This window comes from Phyllostomus hastatus, unplaced genomic scaffold (genome assembly GCF_019186645.2).
Source record: "Phyllostomus hastatus isolate PE091 unplaced genomic scaffold, TTU_PhHast_1.1 phas_contig_304, whole genome shotgun sequence".
NCBI lineage: Eukaryota > Metazoa > Chordata > Mammalia > Chiroptera > Phyllostomidae > Phyllostomus > Phyllostomus hastatus.
Genome location: NW_025333845.1, coordinates 1564258 through 1588990, shown reverse-complemented (window position 1 = coordinate 1588990; position 24733 = coordinate 1564258). Strand labels below are relative to the sequence as shown.

General features: G+C 38.7%; 1 protein-coding gene across 1 annotated transcript; it reads left to right on the top strand.

The window, feature by feature from the left end:
• The first annotated feature begins 20464 nt into the window (after positions 1-20464).
• LOC123819267 (olfactory receptor 52B2) lies at positions 20465-21442 on the top strand. Its single transcript, XM_045839572.1, has one exon. The coding sequence runs from the start codon at positions 20474-20476 to the stop codon at positions 21440-21442; it is 969 nt and encodes a 322-aa protein (XP_045695528.1). The 5' UTR covers positions 20465-20473.
• Positions 21443-24733: the final 3291 nt, after the last annotated feature.

The window sequence follows — 24733 nt, the reverse complement described above, 5'->3', positions numbered from 1 at the left end:
TGCTATAGAATAGGGATCCGAGATACCAGCTTGTGTTCATATGGGTCTGGCAGGGATGTTCAACCTTGTGGCATCTCTGGGCCACACTGGAAAAAGAAGAGTTGTCTTGGGCCACACTTTAAATGCAAAAACATTAATGAAACCTGATGAGCAAAAAAGTGGTTTTAAGTAAATTTATGATTTTGTGTTGGGCTGTATTTATAGCCATCCTGGGCTGCATGCGGCCTGCAGGCTGTGGGTTGGACACCCCTGGTATGGTTTTCTGCTTATAATAACCAGTGGAAAACAACATGTGAGAGTAGATTATCCATTTACACAATAGATTACAGATCAGTAAATCTTGGGTCCTAGTGGTGCCACTTGACACTGAATCCTCTTCTAGAAATATCCTAAGGCAAACTCTCAATTGTCAGGTCTCAATTCTCAGGTCAGTATGAGACCTGTTTGTGAACAGTTAGCACCTCAGTAGCCCAGGCTTCACCTACCCTCAGTTTCTGGAGGGGCAGAAGAACTTTATAATCCCAAGGTAAGATCAGGTGATAGTATCCTTTGGAGATGTGGAAGTCATGGAACCCGCCACTCCTTTCTAGGTTTTCTAGCTTCCCTTCTCCTCCATCTGAGGCTCCCCAGAATGTCCTTAATGTTCCATAATGCTCTGGGGCATTGGGAGTCCCCAATCCCTAGGTTAGTGGATGTTTTGGTACTGAGGTTGTAGACTTGGGAGAGAAATTGTTTTCCTTCTGTATTATAATAAGATCTGGTAGAACTCAGGTTCTGTTGGCAGTACGAAATAGGTTAGACCTAGTTTTTATCAACTCTTTATAATGTTGCTTGCTCTTATCCTTTTCTTTTTCCTCTGCATCTGGATCAGTTGTTTGGACTGACTACATCTTTGACCATATGTACTCTTACTGGGATTTTGATAGGATTGCTTTACATTTATAGATCAATTTGGGGATAATTGTTGTCTTTACTGTATTCTGTTTTTCAATCCATAAACAGTTTGTCTCTCCATTTGTTTAGTCTTCTTTGATTTTTTAATAGTGTTTATAATAGTCGTCATATAGATTCTATGCCCATTTTAAGTTTACGTAAGTATTTTGTTTGTTATTTGGACGTGATTATAAATTATATTGTATTTTTATTAGTACTTTATCAAGGTGTGATTGACTTAATAAAAAGCATATTTAATGTATACAACTCTATGAGTTTGGGTATAAGTATATACTCATGAAACCATCACCAACATCAATGTCATAAACATATCATCTCTTCCCAAACTTTCCTCTTATCCTCTTCATTATTAATATTATTATTATTGTTTTTAGTGATAAGAACATTTCACAGAAGATTGACACTCTTAGCAAATTTTAAACATACAAGTACCTATAGCTACTGTCTTGTATATATTATATGTGCTGAGAAGTAGATCTCCAGGATTATTTATTTTGCATAACTGAAACTTTGTATCCTTTGACTCTCTCCTCCCCATTTATCTCTCCCCCAGCCATTGGCAACCACCATTCTACTCTCTGCTTCTATGAGTCTGATTAATTTATTTTTAAAATATTTTAATTATTTAATCATTTATTTATTTATTTATTTATTTATTTATTTATTTATAGAGAGGGGAAGGGAGGGAAAAAGAGAAGGAGATAAATATCTATGTGAGACAGAAATATTGATTGGTTACCTCTTGCATGTGTCCCAGCAGGGCACATGTCCTACAGCCTAGGTAAATGCCCTGACCTGGAATTGAACCCTCGACCTTTCTCTTTGCAGGACAAAGCCCAATCAATAAGCCACACCAGTCAGGGATGAGTTTGATTATTTTAGATTCCACATATAAGTGAGATCATGCAGTGTTTGTCTTTCTGTGGCTGTTTATTTCATTTAGCATAATGACTATCCATTTTGCTACCAATATAAGTGTTTCTTTTTAAGGCTTGGTAGTAGTCCCTTGTATATATATACCACATTTTCTTTATTCTTTCATCTATTGATGAACATTTGGATTGTTTCCACATTTGGCTATTGTGACTAATGCTACAGTGAATATGGGAATGAGGATATTGCTTTGAGATGCTGATTTCAATTTCTTTGCATTAATATCCAGAAGTAGGATTGCTAGATCACATCATAGATCTAATTTTAATTTTATGGGGAATCTCCATAAAGTTTTCATAATGGCTGTACCAATTTACACTCCTACCAGCAGTGTACCAGGGTTCCCTTTTTTCACACAATTGCCAACACTTGTTATCTTTTGTTTCAATTTATTTATTTATTTATCTTTTTTACAGATTTTATTTTTTTCCATTTTTTATTTTATTGTTGTTCAAGTACAGTTGTCTGCCTTTTCTCCCTACTCCTCCCTGCCATACCCACCTCCCTCCCCTGATGGCACCCCCTCCCTTGGTTTTGTCCAAGTGTCCTTTATAATTGTTCCTGAAAATCTTTCACCATTTTCCTCCCATTATCCCTCCCATCTTCTGTCTGGTTACTGTTTGTTTGTTCTTAATTTCAATTTCTCTGGTTATATTTTGCTTGCTTGTTTGTTTTGTTGATTAGGTTCCATTTAAAGGTGAGATCATATGGTATTTGTTTTTTACCACTTGGCTTATTTCACTTAGCATAGTGCTCTCCAGATCTATCCATACTGTCACAAAGGGTAGCAGCTCCTTCTTTCTTTCTGCTGCATAGCATTCCACTGTGTAAATGTACCATGATTTTTTGATCCATTCTTTTACTGATGGGCACTTAGGTTGCTTTCAGCACTTGGCTATTGTAAATTGTGCTGCTATGAACATTGGGATGCATAGGTTCTTTTGGATTGGTGTTTCAGGGTTCTTAAGATATAATCCTAGCAGTGGAATCCCAGGTCAAAAGGCAGATCCATTTTTAGTTTTCTGAGGAAATTCCATGCTGTTTTCCATAGGAGATTCCATGCTGTTTTCCTTAGGAAATTGCATGCTGTTGCACCAGTCTGCAATCCCACCAACAGTGTCCCAGGGTTCCCTTTTCTCCACATCTTCTCCAACACTTGTTGTTTGTTGAGTTGTTTATGATAGCCATTCTCACCGATGTGAGGTGGTATCTCATTGTGGTTTTAATTTGCATCTCTCTGATAGCTAGCAATGCTAACCATTTTTTCATACGTCTCTGGACCCTCTTTATGTTCTCTTGGAGAAGTGTCTGTTCAAGTCCTTTGCCCATTTTTTAATTGGGTTTTTTGTCTTCTTGGAGTGGAGCCTGAATTCTTTATATATTTTGGAGTTCAAATCCTTGTCTGAGGTATCACTGGCAAATATGTTTTCCTATATGATTGGTTCTCTTTCCATTTTAATGTTGTTTTCTTTTCTTTTTTTTTAAAATCATTGTTCAAGTACAGTTTTCTCCCTTTTACTCCCATTCCAGCCCACCCACCCATCCCTCCCCACTTCCCTCCCATTACCACCCTCCCCCTAGTTTTTGTCCATGTGTCCTTTAAATTTGTTCCTGTAAACCCTTCCCATTTTCCTCTGAAATTTCCTCTTCTCTCCCCTCTGGTCACTGTCAGCCTGTCCTCTATTTCAGTGTCTTTGATTATATTTTGCTTGTTTCTTTGTTTTGTTGTTTAGGTTCCTGTTAAAGGTGAGATCATATGGTATTTGTCTTTCACTGCCTGGCTAATTTCACTTAGCATAATGCTTTCCAGCTCCATCCATGCTGTTGCAAAGGGTTGGAGCTCCTTCTTTCTGCTGCATAGAATTCCATTGTGTAAATGTACCATAGTTTTTTGATCCATTCATTGAGTGATGGGCATCTAGGTTGCTTCCAGCACGTAGCTATTGTAAATTGTGCTGCTATGAACATCGGGGTGCATAGGTTCTTTTGGATTGGTGTTTTAGGGTTCTTAGGATATAGTCCCAGCAGTGGAATTGCTGGGTCAAAAGGCAGATCCATTTTTAGTTTTCTGAGGAAGTTCCATACTGTTTTCCATAGTGGTTGTACCAGTCTGTAATCCCACCAACAGTGCACTAGGGTCCCCTTTTCTCCACAACCTCTCCAACACTTGTTGTTTGTTGCTTTGTTTATGATGGCCATTCTGACTAGTGTGAAGTGGTATCTCATTGTGGTTTTAATTTGCATCTCTCTGATAGCTAGCAATATTGAACATCTTTTCATGTGTTTCCGGATCCTCTGTATGTCCTCCTTGGAGAAGTATTAATGCTGTTTTCTTTAGCTATGCAGAAGCTTTTTATTTTGATGAGATCCTATTTGTTTATTCTTCCCTTTATGTCCCTTGCTCTAGGGGACATATCAGTGAGAATATTGTTGTGTGGAATATCTGAGATGTCCTGCTGATGTTTTCCTCTAGAACTTTTATGGTATTATGACTTATATTTAAGTCTTTTATCCACATTGAATTTATTTTTGTGTATGGTGTAAGTTGGTGCTCAAGTTTCATTCTTTTGCATGTAGCTGTTCAGCTCTCCCAGCACCATTTGTTGAAAAGGCTATTTTTGCTCCATTTTATGCTGCTAACCCCTTTGTCAAATATTAATTGACTGTAGAGACTTAGGTTTATTTCTGGGCTCTCTATTCTGTTCCATTGGTCTATGTGTCTGTTCTTATGCCAGTACCAGGCTGTTTTGATTACAGTGTCCTTGTAATACAGTTTGATATCAGGTATTGTAATCCCTCCTATTTTGTTCTTCTTTCTCAAAACTGCAGAAGCTATTTGGGGTCATTTATAGTTCATAAAAATTTTTGAAGTGTTTGTTCTATATCTGTGAAATATGCCATTGATACTTTAATAGGGATTGTGATGAATCTATAAATTGCTTTCGGTTGTATGGGGATTTTGATGATGATAATTCTTCCTATCCATGAACACGATATATGCTTCAATTTGTTTGTGCCTGCCTGAATTTCTTCCTTCAGTGTTATATAGTTTTCTGAGTACAGGTCTTTTACCTCCTTGGTTAGGTTTATTCCTAGGTATTTTATTTTTCTTGTTGCTAAATCAAATGGGATTTTTCCTGATTTCTGTTTCTGATATTTCATTGTTGGTAGGGGGGCTCTGTCCTGCAGAGCTCTCTCAGCCACCAAGGGTGAGAATAAATCTACCAAGACATGATCTGCTTGGGAAGGAAATGTTGGCTGATCTCTCAGATGAGAAAGGCCTCGAGCCTCTTTCTCAATAGGATACAGGGTATATACATAAAGCTCATCAATCATTGTTATTGTTAGTTACTGTTAGGCAGTAATTATCAAGGAATACATAACATTCAAAGAACTATAATTATAAGGGCTTGTTCTGAGTCAGGGTCAGATAGAATGACAACAAAGGGCCATAAAACTTTGGGAAACAAACTCATTGTATGCTTGGACCCTTAACATTTAAATTGAGGGCATTGTCAGAATTTCACAGGATTTTATGCATTCTTTTTTGGGTCTGATCCTCCCCTCACCAGGACCGCCTGTTCAGGTACAGTGCTGCACAACCCTCCGGCAAGGTTTCTGGCTTGAGTCAGGCAGGAGAAACAAAGCAACCAGAAGATTAGTAAACTTTCTACAGATCGAATGAGGACTCAGGCTATGATGAAGCTGAGGGGTGAGGGTCTTTTGTCCCTTCTCCACAATCCCCTAAGTCCTTCCCTCATGGCCCCTTCACAACTGTGCCTGTCTTAGGTTGTTCCTTCCTTGATGAATGTTACCTGTCATTGACTATCCAGCCATCCTTAAGGGGCCAAGCAGGGTGAAGTAAATAGGGCAGAGGCTGCACCCCTTCCAGGAGGATAAATTTTGTCTCCTTAGTGGCTTATGGCCCCAAGGTGCCCTAGTCATGGGGCCTTTCTGCCTCTCGGTGGGGCTACAGCTTCTGAAACCAGGCAGGACAGTTCCCAACAATTGTTGGTATTAAACAATGAATGGGACAAGAATGAAATCAAGGAAGAAATCAAAAAGTTTCTGGAAACAAATGAAAATGAACTCACAACAATCCAAAACTTATGGGATGCAGTTAAGGCAGTCCTGAGAGGGAGGGTCATGGCGATACAGGCCTACCTGAAAAGGGTAGGGACATTTCAAATAAACAACCTAACCCTACACCTACAAGAACTGGAGGAAGAACAACAAAGACAGCTCAGAGCAAGTAGAAGGAAGGAAATAACCAAGATCAGAGCAGAATTAAATGACATAGAGACTAATAAATCTAGGAGCTGGTTCTTTGAAAAGATAAACAAAATTGACAAGCCTTTAAGCAGACTCATCAAGAAAAAATGAGAGGGGACCCAAATGAACACAATCAGAAATGAAAGAGGAGAGATTACAACAGATACCACAGAAACACAAAAGACTGTAAGAAATTACTACAAACTACTATATGCCAAGAAATTTGAAAACCTAGGTGAAATGGACAAATTTCTAGAAAGATGTAGTCTTCCAAAACTCAGTGAAGAAGAAGCAGAAAGCCTGAACAGACTAATAACAGCTGATGAAATTGAAAGAGTAATAAAAAAACTACCAACACACAAAAGCCCTGGACTGGATGGTTTCACAGGATAATTATACAAAATATTTAAGGCAGAGCTAACCCCTATCCTTCACATACTATTTCAAAAAATCTAAGCAGATGGAAGACTCCCAATCTCTTTTTATGAAGCCATCATCATCCTAATCCCCAAACCAGATAAAGACATAGCAAAGAAAGAAAACTTCAGGCCAACATTGCTGATGAACATAGACACTAAAATCCTCAGCAAAATATTAGCAAACTGCATCCAGCCATACATTAAAAAAGATTATACACCATGATCAATTGGGATTCATCCCAAGGATTCAAGGGTGGTACAGTATTTGTAAATCAATAAGTATAATACATCACATAAACAAAAGAAAAAACAAAAATTACATGATCATATCAATAAATGCAGAAAAAGCATTTGATAAGGTACAGGACCCATTGTAATTAAAACACTCAGCAAAGTGGGAACAGAGGGAGCATTCCTCAACCTAATAAAGGCCATATATGAGAGACCTACAGCCAACATCATACTCAATGGGCAAAAAGTAAAAACTTTTCCACTAAGATCAGGAATAAGATGAAGATGTTCATTTTCACCACTTCTATTTAACATAGTATTGGAAGCCCTAGCCACAGTAATCAGACAAGAAAAAGAAATAAAAGGCATCCAAATTGGGAAGGAGGAAACAAAACTGTCATTGTTTGCAGATGACATGATAGTGTACATAGAAAATCCTATAGACTCCACCCCAAAACTGCTGGACCTAGTAAATGATTTTGGCAAAATGTTGGGATACAGTTATCTTTTGTTTTTAAAATAATAGCCATCTTAACAGGTGTAAGGTGATATCTCATTGTGGTTTTGATTTGCACTTCTCCAATGATTAGTGATATTGAACATCTTTTTCACATACTTGTTGGCTGTTTGTATGTCTTTCCTGGAAAAACATCTATTCAGGCCATTTAAAAATTGAGTTGATTCTTTTGTTGTTATTGAGTTATATGAGTTCCCTATATATTTTCATATAAACCCTTTGTCAGGTACATGGTTTGCAAATATTTTCTCCAAGTATTTTCTTTTTTTCATTGTGTTGATTGTTTCCTTTGCTGTTCAGAAGTCTTTTGTTGTTGTTGTTGTTCAAGTACAGCTGTCTCCACTTACCCCTCATCATTCCTCCCCACCCCACCAATTCCCACCTCCCACCCTCGGTCGCAGTCTCCCTGGCTCTGTCCATGTGTCTCCTATATATGTTCCCTGATGACCCTTCCCCTAGTTCCCTCCATTATCACTCTCCCTTCTCCCCTTTGGTTACTGTCAATTTGTTCTTTATTTCAATGTCTCTGGTTATATTTTGCTTGCTTGTTTGTTGATTAGGTTCCACTTATAGGTGAGATCATATGGTATTTGTCTTTCATTGCCTGGCTTACTTCACTTAGCATAATGCTCTCCAGTTGCACCCATGCTATTGCGAAGGATAGGAGCTCTTTCTTTCTGCTGTGTAGTATCCCATTGTGTAAATGTACCATAGTTTTTTGATCTACTCAGTTACTGATGGGTGCTTAGTTTGCTTCCAGCACTTGGTTATTGTAAATTGTGTTGCTATGAACATTGAGGTGCATAGGTTCTTTGAACTGGTGTTTCAGGATTTCTTAGTGTATTCTCCCAGCAGTGGAATTGCCAGATCAGTTTCACGCTGGAACCCTGGGTTGCACAGTCTGGCTCACTCCCCAATTGTTATTCCTGGTTATCTGCACACAAATGTGGGATCTTCCAATCCACTACCCACTGCCTTGCTCTGCCAACCACTACCTCACCTGCTCCATCCTCCAGTCTCTGCCTTGCTGCTTGCCCTTTCCTCCCTGGCTTCCTATCTCTGCCCCTCCTACCAGTCTGATTTAATATTTCTTCTTTAGCTCCAAGGTTGTCAGACCTCTACACTGTTTGACTTTCTGGCAGTTCTGGTTATTTTTTGTTTTTAAATTTGTTGTTGTCTTTCTTTGGGTTGTGTGAGGAGGCAAAGTATATCTACTTATGCCTCCATCTTGGCTGGAAGTCTTGTAGTTTTCTTTCTTTGCTTTGTCTTTACCTGGTTTTGGGATTAGGATAGTATGAGCCACATAAAAAGAGTTTGGCAGTCTTTCCTCTTCTTGAATTTTTTGGAATAATTTGTGAAGGATCGGTGTTAGTTTTTTTTTTTGAATGTTTGGTAAAATTTACCTGTGAAGCTATCTGATCCAGGCTTTTGTGCATCAGTAATTTTTTGATTACTGCTTGAATTTTGCTACTTGTTATAAGTCTATTCATGTTTTCTGCTTCTTCCTAATTCAGTTTTGAAATATTTGTTTCTAGAAATTTATCCATTTCACCCAGGTTGTCTGATTTCTTGACATGTAGTTGCTCACAGTAATTTCTTACAGTCCTTTGTATTTCTGTGATATCAGTTATTAGCTGACCTCTTTCCTTTCTGATTTTATTTATTTGGGTCCCCTCTATTTTTTCTTGATGAGTCTGGTTAATGGTTTGTCAATTTTGTTTATCTTTTCAAAGAATAAGCTCCTGGATTGATTGATCCTTTGAATTTTTTTTTTTTTTTTAGTCTCTAGGTCATTTAATTCTGCTCCCGTCTTGATTATTTCCTTCCTTCTTCTTGCTCTGGTCTTTGTTTGTTGTTTTCTCCTAGTTTTTTTTTTTTTTTACATACAGGTTTAAGTTGTTATTTGAGGTTTTTCAGTGTTCTTTAGGTAGGTCTGTATTGTTATGAACTTCCCTCTCAATACTGTCTTCACTGCTCCCGTAGGGGCCTTCACTGCATCCCTTGGATTGTTTTGTGTGTGTTCATTTTCATTTGTTTCCAGAAACTTTTTGATTTCTTCCTTAATATCATTATTAACCCATTCACTATTTAATAACCTGTTATTCAGTCTCCATGGATCTGAATGTTTTTGACTTTTTCCTATCTTTTCTTAAATTGTTGTTCAAGTACAGTTGTCTCTACTTTCCCCCATTGAATTTTTTTCTTGAGATTGGTTTCTAGTTTCAAGCTGTAGTGATCCAAGAAGGTACTTGATATGATTTTAGTTTCATTGAATTTGTTGAGGGTTGTTTTGTGTCCTACTGTGTGGTCTATCTTTGAGAATGATCCATGTGCATTTGAAAAGAATGTGTATTTTGCTTCTTTGGGGTGAAATGTTCTATAAATATCAATTAAGTAATTTTGATATAAAGTCTTGTTCAGTTCTGCAATATTTTTGTTGATTTTTTTTGTTTGGAAGATCTATCCATTGTTGTCAGTAGGGTGTTTAAATCCCTGCAGTGATTGTACTGCTGTCTCTCACTTTATTAAAGTCTTCAATATTTTCTTTATATATTTAGGTGTACCTATATTTGGTGCATATATGGTTGTAAGAGTTATATCCTCTTGTTGGACTATTCCCTTAAGTATTATGAAGTGACCTTCTTTGTTTCTTGTTATGGTCTTTATTTTGAAGTGTATTTTGTCTGATATAAGTATTGTTACTCCAGCTTTTTTTTCTTGTCCATTTGTGTGGAATATTTTTTCCATCCCTTCACTTTCAGCTTGTGAATATATTTTGTTCTGAGGTGGGTCTCTTGTTGACAGCATATATGTGGGTCTTGTTTTCTTTTCTGTTTAGATACCCTATGTCTTTTGATTGGAGAATTTAATTCATTTACATTTAAGGTTATTATTGATAGTTACTTATTCATCGACAGTTTTTCCTTTGACCCTGTCTTCTCTCTCTTTAAAAATTTTTTAATATATTTTATTGATTATACTATTACAGTTGTACCATTTTGCCCCCTTTATTCCGCTCTGCCCTGCACACTCCTCCCACCCACATTCCTCCCTTTAGTTTATGTCTATGGGTCATACATATAAGTTCTTTAGTTTTTACATTTCCTATATTATTCTTAACCTCCCCCTTTCTATTTTCTATCTGCCTTTATGCTACTTATTCTCTGTACCTTTTCCCCCTCTCTCCCCCTCCCACTCCTCTGCTGATAACCCTTTCTGTGATATCCATTTTTGTGATTCTGTTCCTGTTCTAGTTGTTTGCTTAGTTTGTTTTTGTTTTTGTTTTAGGTGTGGTCGTTAATAACTGTGAGTTTGTTGTCATTTCACTGTTCATATTTTTGTTCTTTTTTTCTTAAAGATTTTTACTTTATTTATTTATTTTTAGAGAGGGAAGGGAGGGAGAAAGAGAGAGAGAGAGAAACATCAATGTGCGGTTGCTGGGGGCCGTGGCCTGCAACCCAGGCATGTGCCCTGACTGGGAGTTGAACTTGCGATGCTTTGGTTTGCTGCCTGCGCTCAATCCATTGAGCTGCGCCAGCCAGGGCTGTTCTTTTTCTTAGATAAATCCCTTTAATATTTCACATAATAAGGGCTTGGTGATGATGAACTCCTTTAACTTGACCTTATCTGAGAAGCACTTTATCTGCCCTTCCATTCTAAATGAAAGCTTTGCTGGATAGAGCAATCTTGGATATAGGTCCTTGCCTTTCATGACTTGGAACACTTCTTTCCAGCCCCTTCTTGCCTGCAAGGTCTCTTTTGAGAAGTCAGCTGACAGCCTGATGGGAACTTCTTTGTAGGTAACTGTCTCCTTTTCTCTTGCTCTTAAGATTCTCTCCTTATCTTTAATCTTGGCTAATGTAATTATGATGTGCCTTGGTGTGTTCCTCCTTGGGTCCAACTTCTTTGGGACTCTCTGAGCTTCCTGGACTTCCTGGAACTCTATTTCCTTTGCCAGATTAGGGAAGTTCTCCTTCATTATTTGTTCAAATAAAGTTTCAATTTCTTGCTCTTCCTCTTCTCCTTCTGGTACTCCTATGATTTGGATGTCGGAACATTTAAAGATGTCCTGGAGGTTCCTAAGCCTCATTTTTTGAATTCTTGTTTCTTCATTCTTTTCTAATTAAATGTTTCCTTCTTCCTTCTGGTCCACACTGTTGATTTGAGTCCCAGTTTCCTTCCTGTTACTGTTGGTTCCCCATACATTTTTTTTTTTATTTCACTTAGCATAGCCCTCATTTTTTCATCTAATTTCCAACCAAATTCAACCAATTCTGTGAGCATCCTGATTACCAGTGTTTTGAACTATGCATCTGATAAGTTGGCTATTTCTTTGTTGCTTAGTCCTATTTTTTCTGGAGCTTTGATCTGTTCTTTCATTTGGGTCATTTTTTTTTTCTTTGTCTTGGTATGCCTGTTACATGCAAGGGGCAGAGCCTTAGGTGTTCACCAGGGTGGGGCAACTCATATCACTGCTTTGTGATGCTGTATGTTGGGGAGGGGTCTGAGAGGAAAAAATGGCGCATGCTCTGCTCTCTGCCACTTTTCAGTCACTTCCCCTGCTTCCTACAATCAAATTGGGCCCTTCTGGTGCTGGTTCCTGGGTGGGTTGGCTTGTGTACATTCTAGGACCCTGTGGGTATCTCCAATGAACTCTCCCATGAGGCTGGGAGTTTCTCCCATAGCTGCAACCCCCACTGGTGTTTTCAGTGAGAGGTTTTGAGGCTTTATTTCCTGGCGTTGGAACCCTGGGTTGCACAGTCTGTTTTGCTCCCCAGTTGTTCCTCCTGGTTTATCTTCCCATGAATGTGGGACCATCCAGTCCATAATCTGCCGCCTTGCTGGGTCTGCCAGCTGCTGCCTTGCCTGTCCTGGCCCTCGAGCTGCTGCCTTGCTATGAGTCCTCTCCACCTGGCTGCCCATCTCCACCCCTCCTACCAGCCTGGATGAACATTTCTTCTTTAACTCCTTGGTTGTCAGACTTCCATACAGTTCAATTTTCTGTCAGTTCTGGTGGTTTTTTGTTTTTAAATTGTTGTTGTCCTTCTTTTAGTTGTGTGGGGAGGCACAGCATGTCTACCTATGCCTCCACCTTGACCGGAAGTTCAAATAAATAAAGTCTCTTCTCTCTCTTTATATCTTTTTCTTCTTAAAGTATTTCCTTTAGCATCTCTTGCATTGCTGACTTGGTAGAGATGTACTCTATTAACCTTCTTTTGTCTGAGAAGCTCTTTATTTTTTTCTTCCATTTTACATGAGAACCTTGCTGGATAGATTAGTCTTGTTTGCAGATCCTTGCTTTTCATTACTTGGCATATTTCTTGCCACTCTCTTCTAGCTTGTATTGTTTCTATTAAGAAATCCACTGATAAACTTATTGGAGCTCCCTTGTATGTTACTATCTGTTTCTCATTGGTTGCCTTTAAAATTCTCTCTTTGTCTTTAAATGTTTCCATTTTGATTGTAATGTGTCTTAAAGTGGACTTCTTTGGGTTGGTCTTGATTGGGACTCTGTGTGCTTCTCAGACTTGCATGAGTTTTTCCTCCACCTAGTTAGGGAAATTTTCTGTCATTATTTCTTCAAACGGGTTTTCTATCCCTTGCTCCTTTTCTTCTTCTAGCATCCCTATCATGTGAATATTATTGCATTTTATGTTGTCCCAAAGCTCCTTTGGACTATCCTCATCCTTTTTGAGTCTTTTTTCATTTTGTTGCTCTGACCGTATGTGTTTTTTTACCTTGTCTTCCAGCTCGTTGACTTGATCTTCTTCTTCATTTAGTTTGTTAATTCCTTCTAGTGTGTTATTCATTTCAGATATTGCATTCTTCATTTCCAACTGGTTCTTGTTCATGGTTTCTATATCCTTTTTCAGGCTGATGTAGGTCCCACTAAGTTTCTTATAGTTCTCACTAAGTTCCTTGAACATCCTTATAACCATTACTTTGAAATCTCTGTCTGATATGTTGCTTGCCTCGATTTTGCTTAGCGTTTTTTTTTCCTGGAGATTCCTTCTTTTCTTTCATTTGAGGGTTATTTCTTTTTATCAACCTTTTCATTGTCTCTTTGTGTTTGTTTCTATGTATCAGATTGATATGCTTTGACTCTCTGTCTTGTGGAGTTGCCTTGTGTGTTAGGGGTCTTGTGGGACTGAGTGGTGCAGACTCCTTGATCTCCTGATCTGGATGCTCTTGGAATGAGCTGTGTGTGGGGTTTGTAGACCCTCCTATTGTATTTGAGTCCTGATTATTACTGGTCTTTTTGTTGTTCAGAGCTCCCCTCCATCTGGCTGGCTAAGAGGCTCAATTCCTTCCAAGTATTGTATGCTGTTGTATATGTGCTGGCTGAACAAAGGAAAACAACATCAAAACAATACCAAAACAAGCAAACTTCCCTGTCCACTTCAGCAGTATCAACAACAAGAAGCAAAGAATAATAAAAGTGAAAAGAGAATGGAATAGTAGGGAAAGGGGGAAAGGAAAAAGAATATGAGAAAACCAAAGGAAAGAAAAGTGATTGTGAGAGAAGAAAGGGAAAGAGAACTACTACTCTTAATGAATTTAAAGAGGAAAACAGGGGCACAGTAAAAGTAATAAAAATAATACATGCAGAGAAGAAGGAACAGTAGAGTACTCTAAGATAAGTGTAGAATAGGAGATAATGAAAGAAAAATTCGAGCACCAAAAATAAAAGAAAAATATAGATAAAAAGTAAAAAGGCCATGAAAAAGAAAATAGCTATCTATTGAGAAAAGAACCAAGTGGATTTGTCTCAGCACAGTTTAGATCTTGCCTTTTGGTTTCTCCCTTTGGATACTGCTCTGATGTCTGAGTCTGGTATGAGCCATTGTCAGGTGCCATCCATGTCTGGCCCTCAGCTGCCTTTTTAAAGCTCCAGGTGGTCCACAGTTTGTGGTTGATTCCTTTGGGCTTGGCTGCTTCCAGGTTAGGCCAAGCTGCTCTGTAAAACTGGATTTTTTCAGCACTGGGTCCAGCAGTATGTTAGCAAATGTCCCAAGTTTTCACATGATCCACTCCTGCCAGTCTCTGCCTGCTGGCCTACTGTCAATCTTAGACTAGTCACAGGTCAGACTATTTCTGGAAGGGCTTCTGGTGGAAACAAGGAGCTGTGATTCCTGGTTCTCCCATAGCAGATGCCTTTCAGACTTCAGGGAAGGTGGTGGGTTTGTTCTATTCTCCTAAGCCACTAGTCTGAGTCTGTCCAGGATTATCTCCCTTACTCAGCAGGGTGGGGCCCCTACTAGCATTCCTGAGACCAGATTGTGGGTCTGCTTGATGCTGGGAGTGTTTCTGTGGCTCTCCCATGAGAGGGGAGTACCAGTCTGTTTCCCAGGATAATGTATGGATTGGCTGCACCCTGCTGCCAGTCTCTGACCACCCCTGAGTCTGTTTATGTTGCTGTCTCCTCAGCAAGGGTTAAAATGCAGGATGGGAGAGAAGGCAGGAAATGCCCTACTCCCTGAAAATAAAACACAAACAAAACAGAACACCAAGATAGAGCAAAACTGAACAAGAACAACAACAGCAAAAAAAGGAATGTGCTGAGTGGAACAAACAAGTTTTCAGAGGTTTGGTGAGGGGATTTCTGTGGGGGTGGGGAGTGGTATCCCAAAGGGTAAGTGCAAAAACTTTTTTGACAAATGCAGACACCCATGTAACTCACATTTCTTTCAATGTATGTAATACTTCCATCAAAGAAACTGTCTTCTGCTTCCACCTATGCCAGGATAGTTTTTGTCTATTGTAGACCTTTATGTAAATAGAATCATACAGTGTGTAGGCTTTTGTATCTGGCCTTTTTCACACATATAATAATTTTTAGTTTCTTCTGTATTGCTGCAAGTTTTAGTAGTTTGTTTATTTTAATTGCTGAATAGTACTACATTGTATGAATATATCACAATTTGTTTATGCATTCTTCTTTTGATGGACATTTGGGTTGTCTCCAGTTTTTTGGCTACTCTGAATTTAATTGGTATAAACTAAGACTGGAATGCTGGGTTAATGCCTTTTTTTTTTTCCGTTCTTGGGGTCCTAACAATTTCTTTGCTTTAAAAGTTACAAGATGAGTTGGGAAGAATTACTCTCTTCCCAACATTGTTAGAGTACGTTATTTAAGGGCCCATAGGAAGTAAAATCTGTTTTTAATGGTGTAAAATATTTAATCAGCCATTCATTTACTCAGTCCCTTTTTTGTTCTTGAACTTATGTTGAGTGATTGAGCCTGCAGGGTTGCTTCAAAATGATCCATCTCCCTTAATCAATGTGTCTGGACTGAGTTTGAACACTTTGACATGTTCACCCAAGGGCTTTCTTTTCTCTCCTAATCAGCTACTTAGTCTCTCTAAACCCTTATTTTTCTCATATGCCAAATGAAAAGATTAATAGTGCTTTATCTCATTTGGTTTTTCTGAGAATTAAATGAGAGAATATATGTTAAACCCTAACACAGTGACAGAAATGTAGTAAAGGCTCAACAAATATGAGCTGTTTTATGTTATTTTGTTGCTAGAACTTCTGTCACTGCTCTCACGCTATGTTTTCAAATGTTTTATGTGCATTTTGTCTGGAGCTACTGATTTCCTCTAGAGTTAGTGCTTTCTTTTGGCATTAGAAATTTAATTTCTCCTTTGGTTCAACACTCAGTGATCCCAAGGGTAACTCTGGCACTTGCCTCCAGAGGAAGGAAGCATGTTAGCTTATCTTTCTCTAGATATAAGCACCATGTATGGATCAGGAATAGTGACACTCCTCATGTCAATATGATCAGTCCAGTCTTCTCATTCCTCTTCTCTCAGAAAAAACAAAAGTTTATAGCCCTTCTCCACCACTTCTTCAATCTTTCAGCTGATTCTGTGATACAGTAAGTGAGTTTAAGAGCATTGATGGTGACAAGGGGAGGGATTGGCAGGAGTGTGTGTGTGTATTTAGGAGTCTGTGTAAAGGCCAAAGATTAGAGCTGAGAGAGAGGAAATGGATATGTGGGAGAAAGACAAAGGGTAGTGAGACAAAGGATGAAAGCGGGATTGCAGCAAAGCAGAGAACAGGGTGAGGAGTATGGGCACAGAGGGAGATTCAGTGAGACTAGGAGGATGACGCTGGTTAGTGGTAGAAATGAAAATGCAGAATTGGGTCAGGAAAAGCACCAGGAGAATGTGGGGGAAGAGAAACTTTTTAATAAAATGTTTGAGTGCAGTTCAAAGAGCAGTCAGGATCAGACTATACCAGGACAGGAGCTATAAGAGGGGGCTATTCATGAAAATAGCCCAAGTTTTGATTACTAACTTTTGCAACAAACAAATCTGCTAGTAAAAGGTTAATTTAATAATTCCATGGTTTATTTGTTCAAATATTTCCTAAGTACCTACAGCTGGAGAGACTCTGCTTAGTGATGTCAACTCCCCAGCCCCAAAGTGGGGATTGTTGAGGAAACTTTCTTTTGATCATCTGAATTTCAGGTGCGTCTAAATTGGAAATCTTTCTTGTTCTGTCGTCCATACTGCATTTTGCAGAACTGGTATAGAGACTGAGAGAAGGAGAGGTTGTGCTTTGAAGCTGGGGTTCTCTATCATGTTTTGCCATCACATCATAAAAATATGTAAATGATATTCACACATGACACACTACTATATGCTTACTCAAATTTTGAAAAAATCCCTAAAATGTTTATAGGGGGTGAAACAAATGAGTAGGTGGAAAATTTTTTTGAGATGTTATTTATTAAGAAAGTGAATCACTATTAAGGGTGTGTCAGTGAATTAAGGGTATCTCAGTGCCTCTGCAGTGTAGAAAAGACTGGTTTTAGATTATGAAACAATTTTACATGCTGCTTGAAATGTATGTGAGCAAGAGTAAGGTTATTAGAGATATAAATTTGAATTTGCTCCAATTTATGAAAAGGGTTTATTTATAAATTTTGGTAACTTCTATGTTATTAGAAATAAATTTCTTGTGATACATTTCACAACAAATCTTTTCACGTATTGTGCTGCAAACAGAGGCCACCCTTATAGCCTCGGGTGGAGGGGCAGGCTATTTTACCCATTAGGGACGTGGCTTCAGTGTACAGAGCCTGTGCATTTGTAGAACCCAAGAGTGGTGAAAAACACAAGATCACAAGCACGTGTACAAGAAAAATGGCAAAATGAAAATAATACTTGTTTAAATATATGTCTAAATAATACAACTACACAAAAAAGTAACTGACCATTCCTATATAGTTATGTAATGATTATATTTGATGTGGGTTATTGGTACACTTTAATATGTTGTTATGATGTCAGAAGAGTCTTCCAAAATTAAGGTTGTATGAATACATAAAGGGCATTACCTTAAAGAGGGAATGGCCATAACCAAAAAATAGGGTTGGAACTCACAGGAGGAAAAGACACTCAGAAGAAAAAGAGAGGCAGAAAATTGAAGAAGCGATTCCATTTCTCCTTAGCTTGGACTGAATCTTCCCTATGATACCCAGCTCTCCTTGTATCTACATCTGAAGCTATGAGTCCCATTGCTTCACCATATCTGTGGGGAGTCTGTAAATAATTGAAATACTTCCTCCTTGTTTCTGCTGAGACAGATGGATGTTTTCAAAGCATCTGAGGGAAGCCTTCCTGGTAGTTCCGAAACTAAGTTCATCACTGGTGGACTTGCCTGGGGTACCACCCAAAGCCTTTAAGTCTTGGTTCTGAGACACCAGGCCCATCTGAGAGATCTGTTCGTAGAGTATTTTTGTCTTTTGGAGCACTTTTCTCATCCCCTTCCCTCTTCTTTATTCCTAGGAAAGGAATTTCCTTTGATCATATTTGGATGAAGAGTAAAACTTAAATGTTGCTGAATATTCATTGAGGTGTTTTGTCTATTGGAAAAAATACAATAGGATGATGACCAAACAGGTTTATAAATAATAACAACAGCAATAATAATAACTGACTCTTCTAAAAATGGCAATTCATGTGAATTGACTCATTTAGCCCTCTTAATTATCTTGTAGAGTTTACTGTTACCCACATCTAACAGATTAAAGGAGGGGAGATTGCAGGAGCAGGGCAACATGTCCAAGATCATTCAACTAGTCAGGGAAGAACAGGGGAATTAGCCCAGAAAGTCTGGCTCCAGAACTGTGTCCTCACCAACTGTATGTGTCCTCTCCCACTTAGTATGGATCCTTGCCCCTTCTCTATTCTCTTTTTTCTCACTCACCTGGTTGGTCTCTCAGGGATGTGGGAGGTACTTTCTGTGAGAGTCTGAGTTTACCTCCTGTACCTGTGACTTTGTTCTCTTCTCATCCCTGACTCTTTCCTAAATTAGTCTAGAACCCTCCTACTAAGAACCCTCAACAGGGCTGAGATGGAGGCTTCAGAAGCCACTGAATGAAATGAAAGTCCTTCACACAGATAATAACCTCCTTTCCAGAGCCTCATTAACAGCCATCTAGGTCTTGTTGCTGTTAGACACCTTCGGTATCTTCACTTTTGAGGTTACAAAATATCATTAGAATTGTAAGAAAAGTCAGATTTATTTTTATGAGCACTTATATTAGGTATCTTGTACTGAGAAGTGTTATGTAAAAGGAAAACACATTTTTTTTTCTGATGGAGTTTTGTTTATATAAATTTGGGGCAGAGCAACACTACCAGTGGCCCTTCTTCTCAGTGCTTATCTCAGTAAAGCGCAGTCTCTTCTATAAATAGAAGATAAATGGATATTTAAAATATACTGTCTGGAAGGATGTCAAATTATTAGTCACCTGGGACTCTTACTTGTCTGAATCTGGACCTATCACCTTCCCTATACCTACCTGGAGACCTGTTGCTTGCTCCCCACAGCCCATCATGCTCTGGGCAAATGCATCAGCACTGAGGCAGAAGGATGGACTCATAAACTGGGGTTTTCATTCCTTTGGATGCCTTTCGCCATGGGGTCCTCTGGACATCATTATCAGTAGATCCATCTAGTGTTCATTGGGTACCTTTATACTCCCAATTTTCTCCTTATTTTCTCCTTGGTCCCTTTTCTCCATATTCCCTTCCAGATTGTTAATCATTCATCCTTTCCTAGTCCTGATAGCTGACAGGTATTTTAGAGCTTTAGAAGCAGACAAATCTTAGCTGAGCGGTGGGAAGAGGCAAGGCCAAATGGTCTAGGATTAATTCTTCATAGCAGCAGGGAAACCTAAATCTTTTTGAGGGTTAAGGAACAAATAGGGAGGAAAGGGAGGTTATATTAATAAGGCCAGAAGGGAATGTATTAATTTTATTGATTTCCTATACTCAGAATAGTTTTCTTGGGTGGTTCTTAAGGGTAAGGAGATCTAAATATAAACTTTACAGAACATCTTGAGAGGAGTATGAAAAGTTCATGAAGAGCAGGCAATGAATATGGTCCTTCTCCATTTCCACAGCTTTCCTATTCCTCACAGCCTTTAGAGAAGATCTGAATCTGGATCAGTGTGGAGAAACATATTCCTCAGGCTCCTTCTGGATTTCTATGTGGTGCTCCACTTTCAGGCACAGGGAGCCACAAGTGCCAAGATACTAGGCAAGTCTCATGTGAAATGTTTAAGGTAATAGCTAGATAAATTTAATATAATTAAATAAAATCAAGTTAAAATATAGTTTAGCTAATAGGTCTTCAGGAGGGAGATACATTGTTATTGACATAGGCCATTACAAGGTTGTTTGTCTTAAGGAAGTATTTTAAGGTTAAAATTTGAATAAGCAGAAATGGAAGAGAAGGGAAATTCCTATAAACACAGAGGGAGCAAAGTCTTAGAGGAAGGGAAAAGTACAATATGGGTAGCGGGGGGAATGCTGTTTGTGTGGAAATGGTAGAATGAGCTCAGAAAGGTAGGGTGGGGCCAAACTTTGGGGGCAGAGTGATTGAGGTCAGGCTGAAGTGTGGTTTATGCAGAAGCTCTACATGCAAATGAGCATGAAGGGCGAGAGGTCATTCCTACATGCAAGCAAACATTCTCTGGAAGGACTTTCTCCTAGAGAATTCCACAATTTAGAAATACATGCTACCTTTTGTGATCTCAGCACACAATCAAGAGATGCTTTTTGTTCCTATCATTTTCAGCAGACTCATCAACTTCTAAGTCATTATAGAGAGGACCCTAAAGTTCATCATGACTCACACCAACCTTACCATCTTCCATCCTACAGTTTTTGTCTTACTTGGCATTCCTGGGTTGGAGGCATATCACAGCTGGCTGTCTATACCCCTCTGCCTTATGTATATCACTGCAGTCCTGGGAAACAGCATCCTGATAGTGGTCATTATCAAGAACATTAACCTTCATGAGCCCATGTATTTTTTCCTTTCCATGTTGGCTATGACGGACATCATGCTGTCTACCACCACTGTACCAAAAGCCCTAGCCATCTTTTGGCTCCATGACCATGATATTGCCTTTGATGCCTGTGTTACTCAAGTCTTTTTTGTCCATGTGATGTTTGTGGGAGAGTCAGCCATCCTATTAGCTATGGCCTTTGATCGCTATGTGGCCATCTGTGCTCCTCTGCACTATTCAACAGTGCTAACATGGCCTGTTGTGGGAAGAATTGCTCTGGCCATTGTGACCCGAAGCTTCTGCATCATCTTCCCAGTGATTTTCTTGCTGAAGCGGTTGCCTTTCTGCCAGACCAACATCATCCCCCATTCCTACTGTGAGCATATTGGAGTGGCCCGCTTAGCCTGTGCTGACATCACTATTAATATCTGGTATGGCTTCTCAGTGCCCATTGTCATGGTCATCTTGGATGTAATTCTTATTACTGTGTCTTACTCACTGATCCTCCGAGCAGTGTTTCGTTTACCCTCCCAGGATGCCCGGCACAAGGCTCTCAGCACGTGTGGCTCCCATCTCTGTGTCATCCTCATGTTTTATGTTCCATCCTTCTTTACCTTACTGACCCACCGCTTTGGACATAACATTCCTCGACATGTGCATATCCTGCTGGCCAATCTTTATGTGGTAGTACCACCAATGCTCAACCCCATTGTCTATGGTGTAAAGACTAAGCAGATCCGGGAGGGTGTAGCCCACCAGTTCTTTGACATCAAGGCTTGGTGTTGTGCTTCACCTCTGAACTGATGGCTTCCTATGAATTCCCCCTTCCAGCTTTACCAAGGAAACTGATGTGAAATACAGAGATTTCCTGAACTGAAGGGGATTTTCCTTCTCTTCCTCATTTTCTTCCTTCTTCATCTTCCTCCTCCAGTTCTCTTTCTTTTCCTCTTATGGCTCTTCCTCTTTGCCTTTTTTTTTTTGGTTTCTGTGTTTTTTCTATCCTCTTTTCTTCTCATATCCATCCTTCCCCTACAACCTTCAAGTAACAACTGTTCATGCCTCTGATATGAACATTTGGTATACTCAGTAGGACAGATGTACTCCAAAACAAAAGGAAATGAACAGCACATAAAGGAAATTATACACAAATGGATGAAAATAACTGTATATTTAACATCTGAAGGGGTTCCAGTTTTTTATTCCCAAATGTGCCTTTTTTCTTTGTACAGATTCAAGAAACTCTCCATCTATGTCTACAATGGCAGGTGTTTTTGAAAAACAGCCAAGAATGCATGCTATTTAGCCATCTGGAAAAGTCCTGTTCTTTCTTCAAATTTCAGTTGAAGAACTGCCTTCCCTGAGAAGTTTTTCATATTTTTTTTCTAGGCAATCCAAGGTTCCTATGTTTGTCTATTGTGTCTTGAACAAACCTCAAAATATGTGTGATGAGTTATAATGGGCTGTTTATTTATTTGCACCTCCAATTAACTATAAACTCTTAGAAACCAGAATAGTGTATGTCATTCATTTGTACACTTAGTATGTTATAAAATACTTACTACACCATAGATGTTTGAGAGATGAATGAGAGCACAATTACCTCCTTGAAGTTAAAAATACATCTCTATCATGCACTGAAATAATCAGCCAAATTTGTCCATAAACCTAGGGATTAGTAAACCAGTTCTTCACAAAGACAGTATATTATGATGGAAGCAAACACACCGCTTATTGTGGTGTGTTTTACTCCAGGGAATAGACAAGAGCAGTAGGAACACAGGGTATTCTATTTTCTTAATTGCATTTTGAAAAAAGATTTTATTTATTTATTTTTAGCGAGAAGGGAAGAGAAGCAGAAAGAGAGAAATATCAATGTGTGATTGCCTCTTGCATGCCCCTTTTGGGAACATGGCCTGCAGCCCAGGCACATGCCCTGATTGGGAATTGAACCGGAGACTCTTTGGTTTACAGCCCATGCTCAATCCATTGAGCTACCCCAGCCAGGACAACACAGGGTATTCTTGATTTTCTCTTCTACTTGTCTTTGGCACTTCCACATTATTAAGAATTATAGCATGTTGTTCCTGGTCAGATTAACAAAACTGGAGCAGGCTCTTAGAGTTCACAGTCTTGACCCTCATTTTTTCATGCTTTTTTAGAAAAGGTTATGTACACTCGATTCCTCACCCATCACCTATAACTAAGGAGTCCTATGTTTCTCTTTCCATCTTAGGACTCTTGAGTTTTAAATGCATAAAACCATCTGGCTACTGAATATCTCCTCCAGAATATATTGGTAGTTCTACCAATCATGCTAGCATTTCTTCCTATTCCTGTTCTTTTCCTTGGAAAATAGATCATGAGGATCCCATCATCTGCATCAGGCCGAAAACCCTGGGGAATTTCTCAGCTTCTTCCTTTCTGGACTGTTCCTCAATAAGTTATTGGTTGTTACTCATATTGATTGTACCACTAAATATTTAGTTATCTGGATAGTATTTGGAGTCATGTTGAGATTCAAGTCTTGCCCCCATTGTTTTCTAGCTCTGTAAACTTGTGAAATTTATTTAATGTTCTTATCCCCACCTGTAAAATGGGGGATAGCAATAGTACATCATAGGGTTGTTGAAATATTTGAGGAAACAAACCATATAGAGAGCACTTAATGCAATCCTTAGCTCAAAGCAAGTATTTAAAAATATTTAATGCTAAGTTGTTAGTATTGTTCATTTTATTCTTAACATTGCCTCTACACTTATTTATGTCCCTTATCATCTTTCACCTCAGGTATTGCCTTAGTTTCTTAGTTGATTTCAATGTTTTCAATCTTTTACATTGTAACTTAAACCATACATTGACTTGATGTTAAGCATTCTAAAACAAAAAGCTGATCATACTACTTTCTGTCAAATACTTTTGAGTATTGTTTATTACTTACAGAACTGTTTTCCACAAAACATTCTGTAGAAATAAATACCAGCTATCATAATGGATGTTTTATAAAAAAAGTTCCATGGCCAAATAAGCATGAACTGTGTGATGCTCTGTGGGTCACACACATGGCTGTCCAAAAGAAGGCTAGAGTTTGTGGTGTTTCCCAGACCTGTTTGACCATAGATATTTGTATCCATGTCCACATGAAGTTTTTGATGGCATATCAGCTTCCTTCCCTAAAATAACCTGGTGTTCCCTTAGCCACAGTTTAGAAATCACAGAACTACAGGGTAATTTCTAAGATGAGCATTAATTTAATAATCTGGTCCTAACTTACTTTTCCATCATTATCTCAAAACACTTCACCATATAGTAATGCATTAACATATAATATAATAATATTAATGATAATATAATAATTATGACAATAGCTAATGTTTATTAAGAGATTATGCTGGGAACCACATTAAGCGCCTTACCACATTAGCTTATTTAATTGTCATAAAACCTCATGAAATTGTACCTTTACTATCTCTGTTTTATGCATGGGGGCACCCAAGGCTCAGAGAGAATAACTAATAAGGGCCACAGAGCTGGCAAATGATAGAGTGCTGATGTCAACTCTGCTTTGAAGCCTTTGCCAACCTCCCTAAGTCAGGGGTGATCACCTTGTTCTCTGGGTCTCCATAGCAATGACTTTTATTGTTTCAACTGATTATAATTAGTATGTGAAACCACCAGAACTTGAGCTCTGTGAGGGCAGAGAATATGTCTCATTTATCTTTACTGTTCCAGCATCTAGTATAGGGTTCAATATATATACTTATGGACAGACTAGTTTGAAACATTAGTGTTGTGGTTGATCTCTGGACCCTTCACTGTTAAACATTATCTAATTTTATGACCAAAACCTCACATGGACACACACCCAATGTACGCATATACACAGCACTTAGCTCCCTCTGACCTATTTCTTCTATATCTCCACAGGTTTCTATGTACATTGAAGTCTAGCAGGTATATAGGCAGGGTTTTAATATTCTTCTTATTGACTAGCAGCAACCCAAATCCACTCTAGATATGGGGTCGTAGCAGAAGCAGCATATATGGACTGCTGTAGGTAGGACATAAGATTACCCACCCTCTCTGGTTTCTGAGTCA

What these genes read in the sequence shown, in the direction of transcription:
- LOC123819267 (XM_045839572.1), top strand. Translation starts at nt 20,474, where the DNA reads ATGACTCACACCAACCTTACCATCTTCCATCCTACAGTTTTTGTCTTA.